This window comes from Chlorocebus sabaeus, chromosome 20 (genome assembly GCF_047675955.1).
Source record: "Chlorocebus sabaeus isolate Y175 chromosome 20, mChlSab1.0.hap1, whole genome shotgun sequence".
In the NCBI taxonomy this organism is placed as follows: domain Eukaryota; kingdom Metazoa; phylum Chordata; class Mammalia; order Primates; family Cercopithecidae; genus Chlorocebus; species Chlorocebus sabaeus.
Genome location: NC_132923.1, coordinates 83,067,805 through 83,083,953, shown reverse-complemented (window position 1 = coordinate 83,083,953; position 16,149 = coordinate 83,067,805). Strand labels below are relative to the sequence as shown.

Genomic DNA, 16,149 nt, shown 5'->3' with positions numbered 1-16,149 from the left:
TTTTTTTTGAGACAGAGTCTTACTCTGTCACCTAGGCTGGAGTGCAGTGGCTTGATCTCAGCTCACTACAACCTCCGCCTCCCATGTTCTTCAAGCAATCCTCCTGCCTCAATCTCTCAAGTAGCTGGGATTATAGGTGCGTGCCACTATGCCCATCTAATTTTTGTATTTTTGGTAGAGACAGTGTTCGCCGTGTTGGCCAGGCTGGTCTCAAACTCCTGACCTCAGGTGATCTACCCGCCTTGGCCTCCCAAAGTACTAGGATTACAGGGGTGAGCCACCGCTCCTGGCCTTAAATTTAAATGTAAGTATTAAGACTATATTCAGAATCATCTCAATGATATAAAACTATATTAATACACAGACAAGCATAGAAAAAAGACTGAAAAGAAACCTATCAAAATGTAAACAGTAGTCATTACTGGGGCTGAGATTCTGAGCAAGTATTATTTCCATCTTTCCATGTTTCTATAGTTTCCAAAGCTTCTACAGTAGGTATATAGTACTTACATGAGTGGAACAAATGAAGAGTATTAAATTAAATTACCTTTAAATGGTCAGTCACTTCCCAAAGAAGGACTAGGAGTGAAAACTAAGTAATTTCTTAAAAGTCAGGAACCTACAGGAATAAACCAATATTCTGCCATTCCCGTTTAAGCTGCTGCTCAGGGCACTGTCAGCATGTTTCCAGTTCCAGGGATGAGCTGGCTCGGGGCTACCCACTAAGCAACCAGCACTAAGGAACCTGGTCCGGCCACTCAAATGCCACCTCTCATGGAAGACTGCCCTGATCTCTCTTGTCAGTGCTGTCTTATGAACACTCTGAGAATAGGACAGACCCTAGGACTCACATGTGTATCTCCAACAGGAGGCAGGCCTGGTAGCCGGCATGCCAGCCCCATCTCAATGCGTCCATGGCCATCTGCCCACCCTCTCAAGTGGGTGCTCCCCAAGGTAGAGGCCAAGGATGTTAGAGACTCTAGCATGTGATAAGAGTATCAGGAAACAGGTGAGGAACAAATGAATACATTAAAGAATGATATTTTAGACTAACACTGTCCAACAGAACTTTCTGTCATGGAAGAAATGCTCTATATTTGCACTTTCCAAAGTGGTAGCTACTAGCTAGCCATGTGTCTACTGAGCACTTGAAATGTAGCTAGTATGACTGGGAAACTAAATTTTTAATTTTATTTAATTGTAATTCATCTAAATAACCATAGTGTTCTTGTGGAAAAGCAAACATCACAAGGTAGTTTTAAGATTAAACAAGATCTTTTATTTTATTTTTAGAGATAAGGTCTTACTCTGTCACCCAGGCTGGAGTACAGTGGCTTGATTACAGTTCGCTGCATCCTTGAACCTCTGGGCTCAAGTGATCCTCCCCCTCAGCCTCCCAAGTAGCTGAGACTACAGGTGCACACCATCAACCCAGCTAATTTTTAAATTTTAAAAGTAGAGACAGAATATCACTATGTTACCCAGGCTGGTCTTGAACTCCCGGCTTCAAGCAATCCTCCTGCCTCAGCCTCACCAGTAACTGGGACTACAGGTGCATGGCTGTCAAGATGATTCATTTTTAAAAAGATGATTGGTCCAGTGCCTAACAGCGCTCAATTGATCACTGTAGGATAATGAAAAAAAAAAAATGAGGAGTAGAAAGAAGAATAGGAGGAGGAGGATCCCCAACAGCCCCACCTGCTCAGCCACAAGCACTGGGAATTTACTTGTCTCCACCCCACCCCAGCAAATAGCTCTTCCGTATTTTGAGTGCATAGCAGCCAGAGCCATGGAGAGTGGGAATGGGAAGAGTAGGGAGGGAGAGGTATGAGGCTGGGACAGGAGAGACCCTGCAGACTTTCTGAAAGAGGAAAGCTGTTGGCCTGTATTGCCTGAGACAATGAGTAGGTATTCACTCCAAGAAGAAAGCTTAAGCCACCAGAATCAGCAACAGGTGCAAGAAAAGGGCTGCCCAAGGCAGTCCTCATGCCCAAGGCAGTCCTCATGCCCGGGATTTAACACTCTGTGTCCACCACTGTCCTCTAGAGGGCTGGTCTATAAACTCAAGTTCTAACCTGTCCTCAGAGTCCCCAACCATTAGCCACCTAGAGAGCCCTTTCCCACCCTACCTCACTGATTCTCACGCTAGCCTGGTGAGGGGAGCAAGCACCTATTTCCATTCCATAACTCAGCAGACCAAGGCTCGGTGAGATTGTCTGAGGTCATGAGGCTGAGACTGGCTGGAGAACTGGAGTTTGCCTAGGACAGACAGCAAATGATAAGGTGGTAATGCCGCACAGAGGCCTGGAGACCCGGCCAGCCTGAAGGGGGAACCTGCAAACACCCTCCTCCAGGCTGCCAGCTCCGAGGAGGCAAGGACTCCATCTGTTGGTTCTCCATGGTATCCTAGGGCAGACCCCAACACTGGAAGCATAGCGGGTATCCAATAAATATGGATGAACCAACCAACCACCAGCCAAACACAGGTACAGCCATTCCAGTTTTCAGGCTAATTCTACATACTTCATCTCATCTGCCCCTAACAATTGGCCAGACAGGGATCATTCTCTCATTTTAAAATGGGGAACTGAGGCTCAAAAATTGAGAGTCACTCTGGGTTGCTGTACTGAAAATCTGCTTCGAGAACTTCCCAAGAAGCCCCGCCTTGACTGGAGAGAGGCAGATTCATTCTGCCAGGGTCCTGTGTTCTTTCTATTCTTTGCTCTATCCTCTATCAGCAAGTCAGAGATGAGTTCACGACATACCCTGCCTCCAAGAAGCCCACAGATTCACGGGGAAGGGAAAGATGAATGCAAGCATCTGGAACGCCTGACTCTTTCATGAGAGAAAAATGACAAATGGCAGTCAGATAATGAAGGAGGGACAGGTTAATTCTGGCTGGAGGAGGAAGTTTTTTGACTGTGATGAGTGGGTAATTGAGTGGGTAACATTGGACCCGAGGCCTTAATGAAAGGTCCAATAGGTGGCAAGGTGTGGAGAAGGGGCAGGTGGGCCGGCAGCTGACACCCACCAGCTCTAGAACTCCGGGTACATCATTTAGCCTCTCTGGGCCTCAGCTTTCTCAACTGTAAAATAAGGATGCTAACATCCACTGCGCAAAGAGTGAATGTAGAAGGAATTAAATGGCCTCGTGGGACATCTACTCACAGCAGGACTAAACAGATGGAAGCCGCTACATTACTGCAGGGCCAGGCAGGCATGGGGACGTGGGTTCGGAACAGGGTAGTCCTGGCATCACAGGTTTTAAGAGGAAGAATCAAGGTAATTCCTCTGGATATTGGAGTCTGACAGCAACTGCCAGCCCAATAAACCAGGGAAGAGGTGGGGGTGTGCCTCCAGAACCACCGCACAGACAACCCCCATCCTACTGGACACCACAGGCTGAGTAAGCGTCTTAGACTGACCCAGGGCCAGGACCTGTCAGAGAGATGCACTGAGGCAGCCCATACCCTCCTCCTTCCCCAACCTCCCCCAGCCCTAGGGGAAACCACCATGCCCACCAGCCAGACCTGCATCCTCCATCTCTGCAGCTCAAGCCTCAATTTGACCCCAAAGTCCTTATTCTTGGAATTACACCAAAAAATAATTAAAAAGCAGGGTCTGGGAATAGAGTACTACAGTGTAGAGGAGAAACAACATCAGACAGTCAGGCCTGGGACCTAGCCCAGCTCTCTACTCACAAAGACCAACAACCACAGCTCACCTCTGGGACACACCTGCTGTGCACCAGCCCCTGAGCTACGTGTTCTACAGACACTCATCTTAATCCCCCTAGCAACCCATGAGACAGGAACTATCTCCACTTTTCAAATGAGGAAGACTGAGGCTCAGAGTTCTACAAATTCGCCTAAGGCCTAGCAGGTGAGGTAATCAGGATCCAAACTCAGTTCTGACTCTAAAAGCCATGTGGCCACCTTCGCATAAGTAACATGGCCTCTCTGAACCTTAGTCTTCCCATCTACCCAAAAGGGGCTTGAATTAATAATATGATTTCTGGAAAGCTTTACAGTTTACAAAGCCCACAACGGTGCCCAGAGAAGGGCCATGAGACCAATACATCCCCCAGGGCCTCTAAGCCTGTCCTGGAGTGGAGATCTTGGGTGTAGACAGCAATCACCACCCCAGCAGGGTCACCAAGAGCTACCATCCTCTGGCTCCCAGCTCTCAATTCCAACATTTGATCTAAGGTTCCTCTTCATCTTAGAGAAATCTGGGTGAGATGAGTAGCAACCACTCACAGCTGCTCTTTAAGCCACAAGATGAGATGCATGTCACAGTACGTGGGGCTTTGTCTAAAAGGGAGGATGAGCATGTGACAGAAAGTGCCAATCCTGGCCAAGAGGCCAATGGCCAGTCACTGTAGGACAGTCATCAGGCCCCAAGCTCCTCCACCTGACCCAGCCGCTCCAAAGGCTTGCAACCGAAGAGCCTGCAAGCCCTGAAGTCAATCCTTCCCAGAGAGGGGGAGAGGGAGGCCCAGCTGGGTAAGGAGACTCTCCCAGGGTCACTAGCAATCAAGGGGCAGACCTTATTTTGAAGAGCCTCAAGACAGTATTGGAAAGAAACATGATGGTATCTGCATGTGAGAACTCATGTAGCATTTACTGGCATCTCAGCACCATAAGACAGGGCAAGGAAAAAAAAGAAATTTACTGGCATCTCACATGTGTTGAGAGCTTACCATATGTTCAACCTTGCAGGAAAACGAGAACATCAAACACAGCTCCTCCTTTACAGGCTACAGGCTCCTTGAGGGCAGAGACTGGGCTGTACTTCATTCCCAAACTTCCTGGACACTCACTTGGAGCCAGCCCTGTGCTGGCCATACAGGGTCAAGGATAATGACACTTTGCCCCTGTCTTCAAGGGCACATAAGTAAATAGGAAATTGCCATAGAGTATGAGCAGGGCTATGGCAAAGGAAAGGGAAGACTTCGAAGAGGAGGTGGCATTTCAGCTGGGTCTTAAAGAATCAGTAGGGTCAATCTGGTGGAATGGAAGGGAGGGAAAGCCCTCCCTAGAGGTTCTGTTTACCATTTACATGGTAGTCATAACAATAATAATTATTATAATCCCAAGATTAATTGAACATTTACCATATGCCAGTCTGTTTTTAAGCACATATACATGTGTTAACACATTCCACCTTCACAACAGCCTTTGGAGGTCATTACTATTATTATCCTCATGTCACAGATAAGAAAATTGAGACCCAAGAAGCTCCCTAACTTGCCAAGGTCCCCAAGTTAGTACACAGAGCCAGGATTCAAACCTAGTGGACTGGTTCCACAACCATGCCCTCAATCAGCACTCTACACACTTCTTAGATACAAACTTCATGCCGGACTTTGTGCTGGACACAAGAATACAAAGATGAATCTTTGAATATTATCTATTTTTCCACTTGTTCCAAAAATGATTTAAGGAGGCACAAAGACGAATAAAAAGAAGCCCACAGATTATAAGGAAAGAAAGACAGGTAAAGAGTAAATTCCAGGTCTGAGGCTGCATAAGGAAAAGTCTGCTGCCGCGAGCAGACATCAGCAAGAGATGGAACTGGCCCTGCAAGAAGGCCTTGAATGCCAGATCAAAGGGCTCAGATTTTTCCCATGGGCCAGCTGGCTGTCAATCTACATGCCAAGTGTAATTTCACAGAAGATCTTTAAAGCATGTACCAAGAACTATCTGTAGGACAAATTGATGTCTCTACAGATGTGTAGATGATGTGGTAGAGTACATATCTACTTAAAAGTGTTCTTTAAATTAGCAGTTACCTAAATCTCATTAGGTATATTCTGCTTCAAGACATACTAAAAGTATAGCTGCTATCACGTGGACAGTGGAAAGATTTTTGTCCTTATATTTAGAACATTTGGATATCCCTGCTGTCAGGGATGGGAAGTAACGCAAAGGTTTTAAGCGAGAAGTTCTAAGGACTTGAGGTCTGGGATTTTTGCTCCGCATCCACCCACGGACCCCTCCTCACCAAGCCGCCCGATCTGTTTGAAATCATCTGTTTGAAGGCCCAAAGAAGAGCCTGCCCCAGCGAGAAGCCCTAGCATGGAGATATTCTCACAAAGAGCGCTACGTAAGTAACAAATGACTGTTTGATCAATCATTTGGCCTCAGCATGGGATTTGGTTAGAATTAAAGCCATCTGGCTGGTGTGGGGGGGGAACAGGGGGAGGAGACAAGCAGGCGGGAAAAAGACGCACCCCCCTCCCCCAAAAAGCATTGTTAAAATATAACGGGGAAAAACAGTAAAGTTCCTGCTGTTATTTCAGCCTAAGCCACTTAATCCATCAGCACATAAAGCAACTTATTTTACGACCTTTTCCCTTTAAAAAATAAATCAGAAGACGATGCCTTGAATTCAGATATCTCTGAAGCACACTACTCATCCCTCACAGTGAAATATCCTGTTTCATAAACCTTCTTCAAGATACTTGAAACTGCAGATCACTAAATGCCTTGCTTTAGGCATCTGACATTCCAGAGAATTAATATTTAAACTTATTATAGGAAAAAAGAATTGCGTTTGGTTGAAGCATGAAATATTTAATAGTGTCTCCAAATTAGAAACCCTATTTTGTTTCACGCTGGAAATGCCAACGTTATTACCTGGGCATTGCACTCAAATAAGACAAAATGCAAAGGCAGTCTTGAGATGAAACACACAATTACAGCCGTTTTCTCCAGAGAGATGGGGAGTGAGACAGGTTTGGGGAGTGGACGTGATTGAGTTTCATTTTTACGATACGCTTAAAATTATATTATCATTCTCTGCCTTGAGGGTTGGACTTGAGACTGCTGAAGCTACTTAACCACCGAAAACGGTGTCAAAATCAGTGACTCCACGGAGGCCTATTCTCAGGCTCTTTAAACCGTCGTCTTGGAATGGGCTCACTGACGAGCAAAACTCCGTAACTTTCTCTGCTCGCTAGGACAAAAGTATTCAGTGGTTTAGGATAAAAATTAAGCTTCAATTGACACAGTGGATCCTGGCAGCCTCTGCCGGCACGTGTAATTTATTTACAGGGTTGGAAAGTCGGCAAAATACATCATCAACTCTTACACAAACTTCTACTAGGTATTAAATACCCAACCCTCTGAGAAGTAATTCATATAGTCCAGCAGCGTTCCAAAATAAACCCAATCTCCAGCCCTCCGGAGAGCTTAAAACAGCAAATGGGCTCTGTATTTTTCAAGTCAGGTTTATAGTACTCCCTGGTTTCTTGCTAAAGCCTGATTTCTAGCAAACCTGTTATTTAAAAACAAAGGTAACATCTAAAAGAGTAAGCTGGTTGCTAAAAAGACACAAATAGGAACAGGCTGGGCTGCATGGCAGGCAGGGCCATCCCTCGTACTTCATTCACTCCCCTTCAGACACGGCGGCACGAAGCAAGGCAAAAATTCCTCAGACCAGAACGGCTTCTGCCAGTCCATCTTCAGAATCAGTATGACTCCCTGCGATATGTACACATTCTCATGAACGCACGTACGAATGTACACGTTCTCATGAACGCACGTGCAAGGCCACAGATGCGATCAGCCGTGGGATCTTTACCTTCCATAGGGGTTCATCTAGCTCATTCATCATTTGACACAAAAGACCCATTTCTCACAAGCAAACTCTCAAGTTCACTCTGATCCCCAGCCTATTTTCCCTCCCAAGCCCTGCTTCATCCCACCAAGTGTTTAACAAGAAATAATTGTTTAATAGATCCCTGACCCAACATGCTCAGGGAAGCACGTATTCTACAACCAGGCATGGTGGGGATCTTGAGGAATTCTCATCCAACAAATGTCTTTGAAAGCCGTAGAGGGGAGACTACGACCGGGGCCTTGGCAAGGAATCTCCCCAAATGGCAAGAAAAACTCAAACAGGGACTATTACCTGCAATAACCAGTCAGGATGGGAGTTGCCACTGCTTCTGAGAAGCAGTCCCTCCTAGGGGCCCCCTCCATGGCCTCAGAGAGTCCTTTTCCAGACCCCAGATTCCTGAGGATCCTGAGTCACTGGGAACATTCTCCTTTCCCTAGTGCCAAAGTGGGAGAGGAGCAGTGCCCTACGGAGGCAGAGTGTCCCCTGTAAGTCACACCTCAGCCTGTTGGCTGAGACTGAGAAAGGGCTGCGCTGGGGTGTGGCTGTCTGGGCCCCCTGCAGCCTCCTGCTGCCTTCCTCCAGGCTTGGGCGACACTCAGCTCTCTAGAGCCACATCCTCTCCTTCCCACCACCTGGGTTTAAGAAGCTGGTCCTGGAGAGTGGTGTATTCTCAGAGGCAAGTACTGGCTCTGCTGTCAGACAGACCTGGGTTCAAATTCCAGGCTCTACTGCTTACTACATGCACAACCTTGGACAAATCACTTTGCCTTTCCAAGCCTCAGTCCCCCCATCTTTAAAATTAGAACAGTGCCTCCTTTCCTCCTAGAGCTATTGGGCATAATTAAATGTGATCACGTCTCTAAAGCATCTCACCTGGCACAGAGCAGCCGCTCACTAAAGGTTAGTTGACCTCCCTCTTCCCCATCCCTTCTGTGTTCACCTTGAGCGTTGAGAGTTCAAGTGTGTAACCTGGTCTGAGACAAAAGTGGCCTCTTCCTACACCCCAGATCCTTCCAAACCTTCCCAGCCCAGTTAGTGTGGAATCTCGAGTATCAGCAGGCAGGGACTATGGATCATCCAGCTGAACTGTTCCCCATTTTACAGACGGGAAAACCAAGGCTCAAAGCACAGGGCATGGCCCACTAGCAAAGATGCTACACAATGGCTCATGTGTTAGCTCCAGGCAGGCCCAACCATAACCACCAAATAAATTCAGGCCATCCAGGAAATGCATTATTCAGTTCACGGACTGAAGGTCTCATCTCAGCGCATCTGACTCAAATGCTGACTTTAAAAACACAGCTCGTAATGCTAACACAATCCACCTCGATCCACCAGAAACCTACTGAAGGAATAACCCTTTGGAGTTTAAGGGGAAGAAAACAGATGCTTTAAGTGACTTTCAACTCTGAGACCACTGGGTTAGGGTTGTATTCTCTCCTCCCAGCCCAACCTTCTGCTTTCTTTCAGTTTCTTATAAATATGGCTTAGGGAAACCAACAAAGTAGCCACAAAACTACTTTTCCCCTGTCTTTTCTGCTTTCCTTACTCAGTAACTCAGCTGTCAGTCCCTGGACTTTGCTTCCAATGCTGAAAGCTTTTGCTTTTTTTTTTTTTTTTTTTTAATTGTAAACTATTAATTTGGGCAGCAGCTCTTGATAAACAAGAAGTCCATTTTTAAACTGCTAGAATCATTAGCACAGTGAAGGCGAACAGCACAAATATTTCAGGAGTTTGGTCTTTTTTCCTGGCCCTGGTATTACAGCTGTGCTTTTTGCATAATGCAGTCCAAGTTTTCAAAGCCCACTGCAGACTTTGTTTCATTTCTTCTCCCCCTTGAACTGAATGTCTTTGTTTCTTTAAATACAAAAATAAACTACGCCCTACGAAAGGAAACCACACAATTCTCTAGGTCCAAAGTAATTGCAACTGAAATCTATATTAGAAAAAAAAATTAACAAACCACCCATTACAATTTAACTTTGAATGTAACCGTATATGTAAGGTGAGGTTGCTGAAATACTACCATATCGTGTTGAAAACAGAGAATTATTTTCCAAGACAATTGAGAGAAGCAAGGGAAATTATCCTCAGCGATAGTCACTGGTCAGCTTCCCAATAAAGTTTATTTGTTTGTTGTTCTTTCCCCTAATCCTATCCAAAACAGATTGAAAACCCTGTCCCAAACTTTAGTTTCTCCCCTCTTCCAGGATGCTGGCCAAACTCCACAAAATAAAACCGAACAAAATGATGATAATTATGCAACTTTCAGAACAAAGAACATAAGAATATATTTTTTTAAGTGATTCATTGTGCACTTATGCCTGTAATGGGATTTTAACGCACTGTAAAAATAAGTGTGCTGGCTCACTAAGCTTCTCATGCAAATGAAACGCAGGGAGATGAGTAACTCTGAGATGGGGTTCGTTTTGTTTTTTTTTTTTTTTCCAGAAAAAGGATGAAGAAAAATCATAGCATATAAAGAAACTGACATTTTTAAATCACAGACGGAGCAGCATAGACTATCGATGTGATTCCACAGCTCTGAAGCTCTATAGACCTCAGTCCAGCTAAGCACGCTACAGGTAAACTACTGAGAAACAACTAAGCCTAAATTAAATTACGATCTCATGTGATGGTCCCCTTGCCATTTTGCCCACAAAGTCCTAGTTTCTAGAGAGCTTGAGAGGCAGGAAGGATAGAGGAATTCTAGCCGCCCGAGATTCTTAGGGAATCTTTGGGAATTGTATTTCCACTACATGTCTACAAAAGATTTGTCGGATACATAACTCTTACGACTGTAGACGCAACATGTTCCTATCTCATTTTTTTACCCACACACATACTTGTTTCTCTTTGTCTCACTGAGGCTGACATTTGGTCAGCAGGTTTTTCTCTCCCTTATTTGAAACTTCAAGCACTGAAAAAATTTGGATCTGATTATTTCCGGATCGCAGGACCAGCACTTTAAAATGGATGAAATGCAAGCAAATTGCCCACCGGAGCTGGAGGGGGGAAATGCTTTAAAAATAACTCATACCTTTCTATTAGGGATGCACTAGCCTTTCCAAGGCCTCCCCAGAACATCACAGGAGCTTCTTATTCAGATGAAGAAATTCGACCAGGTGGTACCACCAAAACATCATGACTTACTGTCCACCACCCCCACCCCCTGAGTCCATGCACACAATCTACAATTCCTTTTTTTTTTTTTTCCAAGTTACAAGACTGACTGCTTTTTGGCATTGACAGCCATGATGGCTGTTTATATAACGGCGGGGTTCACGTTTGTCGAGATCAACCTCCTTTTTATTGCAAGGATGCATCCAGTCTCAGCACACCGTGAAAGGGCCCAGTGAGTCACTGTCAATTAAATAGTGACCTCATTATCTGGTTTGGTGTGGGAACAGCAACTCTGGACAAACGGAATTATGTGGTAAACTACAAAATTTTCTAACTATGGCATAGATACTAGTTACCAATTCCCAAAGATGTGAGACAGTAGAAATACCAAAAGCAAAAGACATTTTTTAATTCTCTAGGAACGTTCAGAAAGCCTTCGTGTGAATGCCAGCTCTCGGCCGCCAACACACACATGTAGAAGGTACAAGTTGTGGAACCAGAATCAAATAAATGCAGCTGGAAGCTTGGAAACTGCCACCTACTGTCTGCAGCTTTGAGCAAATCCCTGAACCTTAATGTCTGCGTCTATAAAATGGGAATCACATTAATAACAGCTAGTATCTGCCTAGCACTTTACAGTCTTCTACATCTGCTCCCTCACAAGTGCCCCCAAGGCAGGCAGAGCCCAGCTGGCGAGGGCAGACAAGAGCATGTGTGGGAACACGCTCTGAACACTGTAAAGCACCGTGCACAGAGAACAAGCGTCATCAGGCCATCACCACAAAGCTGTCCGCCTGCATAAAGCCCAGATGTTTACCTTCTTTCCTTGTCAGGACTTATAAAAGCAGAGTGTCGGGTGTTTAATAATAAGAAAGAAAAATGCAGCATCTGGCAATTTGGCTTTTCCAGCTGTTTGGAATCTGGATAAACGGGACTCTGCCATAAACAGATCATGATTCTTATTGTAAATGATGACAATGTTAGTCCATGACGTCACACCATCCCAGTGCCTCCCGATTCCAGATCAAATACACAGGCCCCAAACATTTATGGATAAACTACTAGATTCAAGAACCCACTCTCTTCCTCTGCGTAGGGACTATCTGAGGCAGGCGGCAGAGCATCTGAAACCTGACCCCAGGCTGAGCCATACTGTCTTCTCTCTGGTCACTGAGCAGCAGTGGTCACAAAAGACCCGAAGCTTGGTACCTCTCTGCCTCCCCTGGCTAGCACACCACAGTTAGCACCCTCCACATTCAGCATTTTAAAAATGTAACCTTTCTTCCTTCTCACTCTGTCCCCTTTATCTCAAGTGTCACTGACCCTAGCATGGGCCCTGCACGAATTAATAAAACGACTCTTGTTTTATTTACCCTGCAAGGTAGGCATCATTACCTCTCGTGCAAATGAAAACCCAGAGGTTGAGAATGTGAAACACGTTACAGTAGTAATCCTAAAAATAACCAGGCACTGAGGTGGCCCTTGCACACTCTTTATCACTAATGATCTCATCAGTCTTGCAAATTAAGTCTCAGGGTAAATTTACAAATGAGGGAACCAAAGGCTCAGAAGAGTGAAATTGCTTCCCCCAAGTCCCACAGATCATAGATGGTGGGGTCTCACAATTCCCAGCACAGTCAATACGTATTTTTCAATTGGTATTTCTGTCTGTTTCCAATAAGCCTGAGAACTTGGAGCTAGACACCAAACAATCAAAGGGTTACATGGTCTGGGGACTATTTCGGTAGGAGTAGGGGCAGCAAGAAGGTGCTGTTTCCTTGCAGCATTTTTAAGGACGTTGAAGAACTGGGGGGAAGCTGGTTTTGTCTCGGGCCACTTGATGGCTGGACTCTGAGGGAAAGCTTGCCTACAGCGACACAGAGGCCAGCAGGGAAAACTCTCCAAGCCGAGGACCGAGCCTTCTCTTTCTCCCTAGGCCAGGTTAGGATAGAGCTGTGGCTTCCCTAACCCCTGCCCTACACATACCAAACACTTTCCCACCTTCAGGCCTCAGTTTCTTCACCCTTCAAATGAGTTGGTTATATCCCACCACACCAGCCTCACTGGGAGGCTATGAAGAAAAGTTGTGAAACCTCTTGGAAAAAAAGCTTCACCAGAGAGACCAGCTTAAGGTACAAAGAAAGAGGCTCTTCTTCCTATCCCTTTATTCTCCTCTGCCCTTTCCAAATGTAATCCTGACTTGAAGATCTTTTATTTTGGACATGTTTGGGGGTGTGCATAAAAATAATTGGGGTTAGGGGGAATGGAAGTAGGAAGATCGGACACAAAGCCCCCAGACGAAAGGTCTCACCATAGTGTGGAACAAAGGTTATGTTCAGGAGAGTCGTTCACTAGGTCTGCAGAGAACTCGATCTTCAGATGACAGCCATGATGTTTTTAAACACAGAACGTTGCAGGAGGGTATCTATTTAAGGGAGGATTGTGTATGGAGCCGGGCAAGCCAGGGAGCTCCCGGCAGCAAACATTACTCATGTCTCGCTGCACAGCGCTCCTCTCTGGTAAAAGAGACCTCATATGTGTGTATTCCAGCAATAACATTCTGCAGGCATTTCCCGCCCCTCCCCACTGTATCTGTCCTTCTAAAATATTATCTCTATCCCTTGAAAAAGAGGCTGGCATCTAAAACAAAGAGATGGGAAATAGTTCTCTCACACAAAGTCGAGTGTTTTCTTTAAAAAAGAAAAAAACTGCTTATGTTTATTCCATTTTACTAATCCCTGAACCAGGGAGTTGGCTGTTTTTGATCCACGAGGAGCTCTCAACTCTAAAAGCAGGCTGCCTACCTCTTCTGAGTTGTGGGACTGATGCTAGGAAGTGATGCCTATAACCATAAAACCCAAACTGTTTTTGTCTTCCTTGAAAATCATTTGGAAAGAGAACCAAGAGGTCCCAAATGCCGATAGTCAAACCCCAAAGCCTTGGTTTTCCCTAAGGGAAAAAAACGGGGAGGACGAGGACCCGGCATCTTAACAATTTCTCCAATTCCTGGTTAATTATCTGTCAGCACGAAACTCATAAATAATGACTCAATAATAATTAACTGTGATGAGAAGAGCATGTTCCTGAGAATCCCAGCACCATCTCTGACTTTGAGCCCATAAGCCATGCTGGGACCTCCACCTTCGCGTGGCCAGCTTCACTGGGGGACGAAGGGGCTTGCCAAGAAGCTTGTGATCCAAGACTAGGCTGCCGAAGCACCAAGTACAGAAAAGTCATGTTTAAGTTAGGACGTGACCCAGGCTGGATTGCTGATGCAGAAAATTTTCCCTCAGGAATCCAGAAATCATCTGGTTTAATTAATTCCTCACTTGACAGATGGGGAAACTGAGGTCCCAAAAGGAGAGTGATCTTGCTAAAGGCCTCTGGGTTTTGTTAAGAAGATTGAAATACTTCAAACTATGCCTTGAGCTGCTCAGAAACAGATACCAATATATGCGTTGCTATTCGCCCTCATATATAATAAAATTTTGACAAGTTTCTATGCAAGCTTTATCAGAAACATACAGAAGCAAAATTATGTAAGCTGAGAGCGTTCTACAAACACATTTCCCCAAACGGGGCTGAGTTTAAATTAGATGCTTCGCAAAGCAGGCATACTTTCAGACTGACAAGCTAGTCCCAAACAATAAGAGAGAAACTGAGGAACTCAGAAGAAAGTTCCACTAAGTTCTCCCGAGCACGCGGTGGCGACGCCGGGCAGCCAGAATCTCCACAGGAGCCGCCAGGCACGTTGTCAGGGCCGGACTCACCCTTCCCGGCGGCAGCGGCCTTGGATGGACCGTAGTCTCGGGGGCTCCGGGGCCGGAGGAGGTCGTGGGCGCGCGGTGGCGGCGCGGGAGGCCGGGCTAGCAGGTCCCGCGGGCCCCTGTCCGCGCAGCCGCCGCCACTCACGGTGACCCTGAAGGCCATGTGCGCACTGAGGCTGGCGTGGCCGCGGCCGGGGCCAGGCGCACCGGGGGCCTCCTTGGGCCTCTTGTCCGAGTGTGCCTCAGCCACCTCGCAATGCATGGCGCCGGGGCGGGGCGCACGGCTGGGGGTCGCGCCGGGCTCCTGGGGAGGGGAGACAGCACAGCAAGTTAGAATGCGGAAAGCGGCCCCCGTCTCGTTCCGGGGCCGCGTTTGAGCAGGTCACTGCCCCTTCCATGGATTCCGCGTCTCTAACATAGGTTAGTGCCACCACACCTAGCCCAATCAGAGGTCAAACCCACCTGATGCCACGCAAAAGCCCCCTCACTCAGGAACGGTTCGCCCTTCCCTGGTGTGCTGAAGACCCCAGGCCCCCGCGCCGCGGCTCATTACCGAGAAGTCCCACCCAAATCCGCCTCCACCGAAACCAGCCTCCTTTCCACGAATGGTGAAACTGAGGCCTGGAGTGGGTAGCGCGCCTCTTCCCTGTCCCCAAGTGGAACAGGGAGCCGGCGGCAACGAGGATTCCCAGAGAAGAACTCGAGCGAAGCCCCGGAGACGGCTCCGGCTGGGTCACTGGCTGCGCGCTTCGTCGAGGCTCCGGGGCCGAGCTGCGCGCGGAGGCTGCAGACCCGAACCCAAAGGCCCCGGGAAAACCCCCAGAGACTCACCCGCGACCACCCGAACCGGGAAAACGCCAGTCCCAGGATGGGCGCTGAATCCAGCGACGCGAACCCATCACGCGCAGCCGGGACACCCACATTCCCATGCGCAGCGGAGGAATCGAGCCCGTCGCGCGCGCAAACCAGCACAGTGGGCAATGCCCACGCGGTCGCCGCCACACACCCGCACACCCGTCGAGGCACGCCCGGAGACGTACACGCCACCCACACTACCACTGGTCAGACGCTCGGCAGCGCACTACTACCCAGTCCCACGCTCTCGCCACACGCGCGTGAGATGGGGGCCGCGCCGGAGCCTCGGCCCTTCAGTCAGGGGCCCCAAACTCTCCGTTCCCCTCCGCACTCCCAGCGCCATCCCCAAGCTGCCGGGGTTCGAGCGTCGCCGGGACGCCAGCCTCGGATCTCGGGCCCCGCACCCGCCCCTCCCTCGGCCGCGGGCCGCGCCCCCTCTCACCTCGCAGCTGCAGCTGCAGATCGCTGGGCGCCCGGCTCGGCGCGCCTCCACTGGCGCCGCAGCCCCCGCAGCCGCCGCTGCCGCCGCGTCCTACGGGGCGGTTCCCCGGGGGACGGGGGCGGGCCCGCGTCTGCCCGACAGCGGCTCCAGCCACTGGCTGGCCGCGGCCGCGCCACCCAGGCCAATCGTGGCGCGAGGGCGGGGCATCCCCCCTGGGGGTCTGGGCGGGGCCCGGCGCGGGGCTGAGCGGAGGGTTTGACAGGCTGCGGCCGGCTGTAGCCCCGCGGTGCCCGCGCCTCTCGGGCGGCCGAGCCGGGCAGGACCGCGGGGCGGCGC

At 48.1% G+C, this 16,149-nt stretch overlaps 1 protein-coding gene across 2 annotated transcripts in view; it reads right to left on the bottom strand.

Moving 5' to 3' along the window:
• The window catches only part of GLIS1 (GLIS family zinc finger 1), a 234,547-nt gene extending 218,662 nt beyond the window's left edge, over positions 1-15,885 (bottom strand). For both annotated transcript variants that reach the window (XM_007978689.3, XM_007978692.3), the window contains exons 1-2: positions 15,814-15,885; positions 14,520-14,820 (exon numbers count right to left, since the gene is read on the bottom strand). In XM_007978689.3, the coding sequence (XP_007976880.2) occupies positions 14,520-14,778 (259 nt within the window). In that variant the 5' untranslated portion in view covers positions 14,779-14,820; positions 15,814-15,885. The remainder of the gene's footprint in view (positions 1-14,519; positions 14,821-15,813) is intronic.
• Between the last annotated feature and the right edge of the window lie 264 nt (positions 15,886-16,149).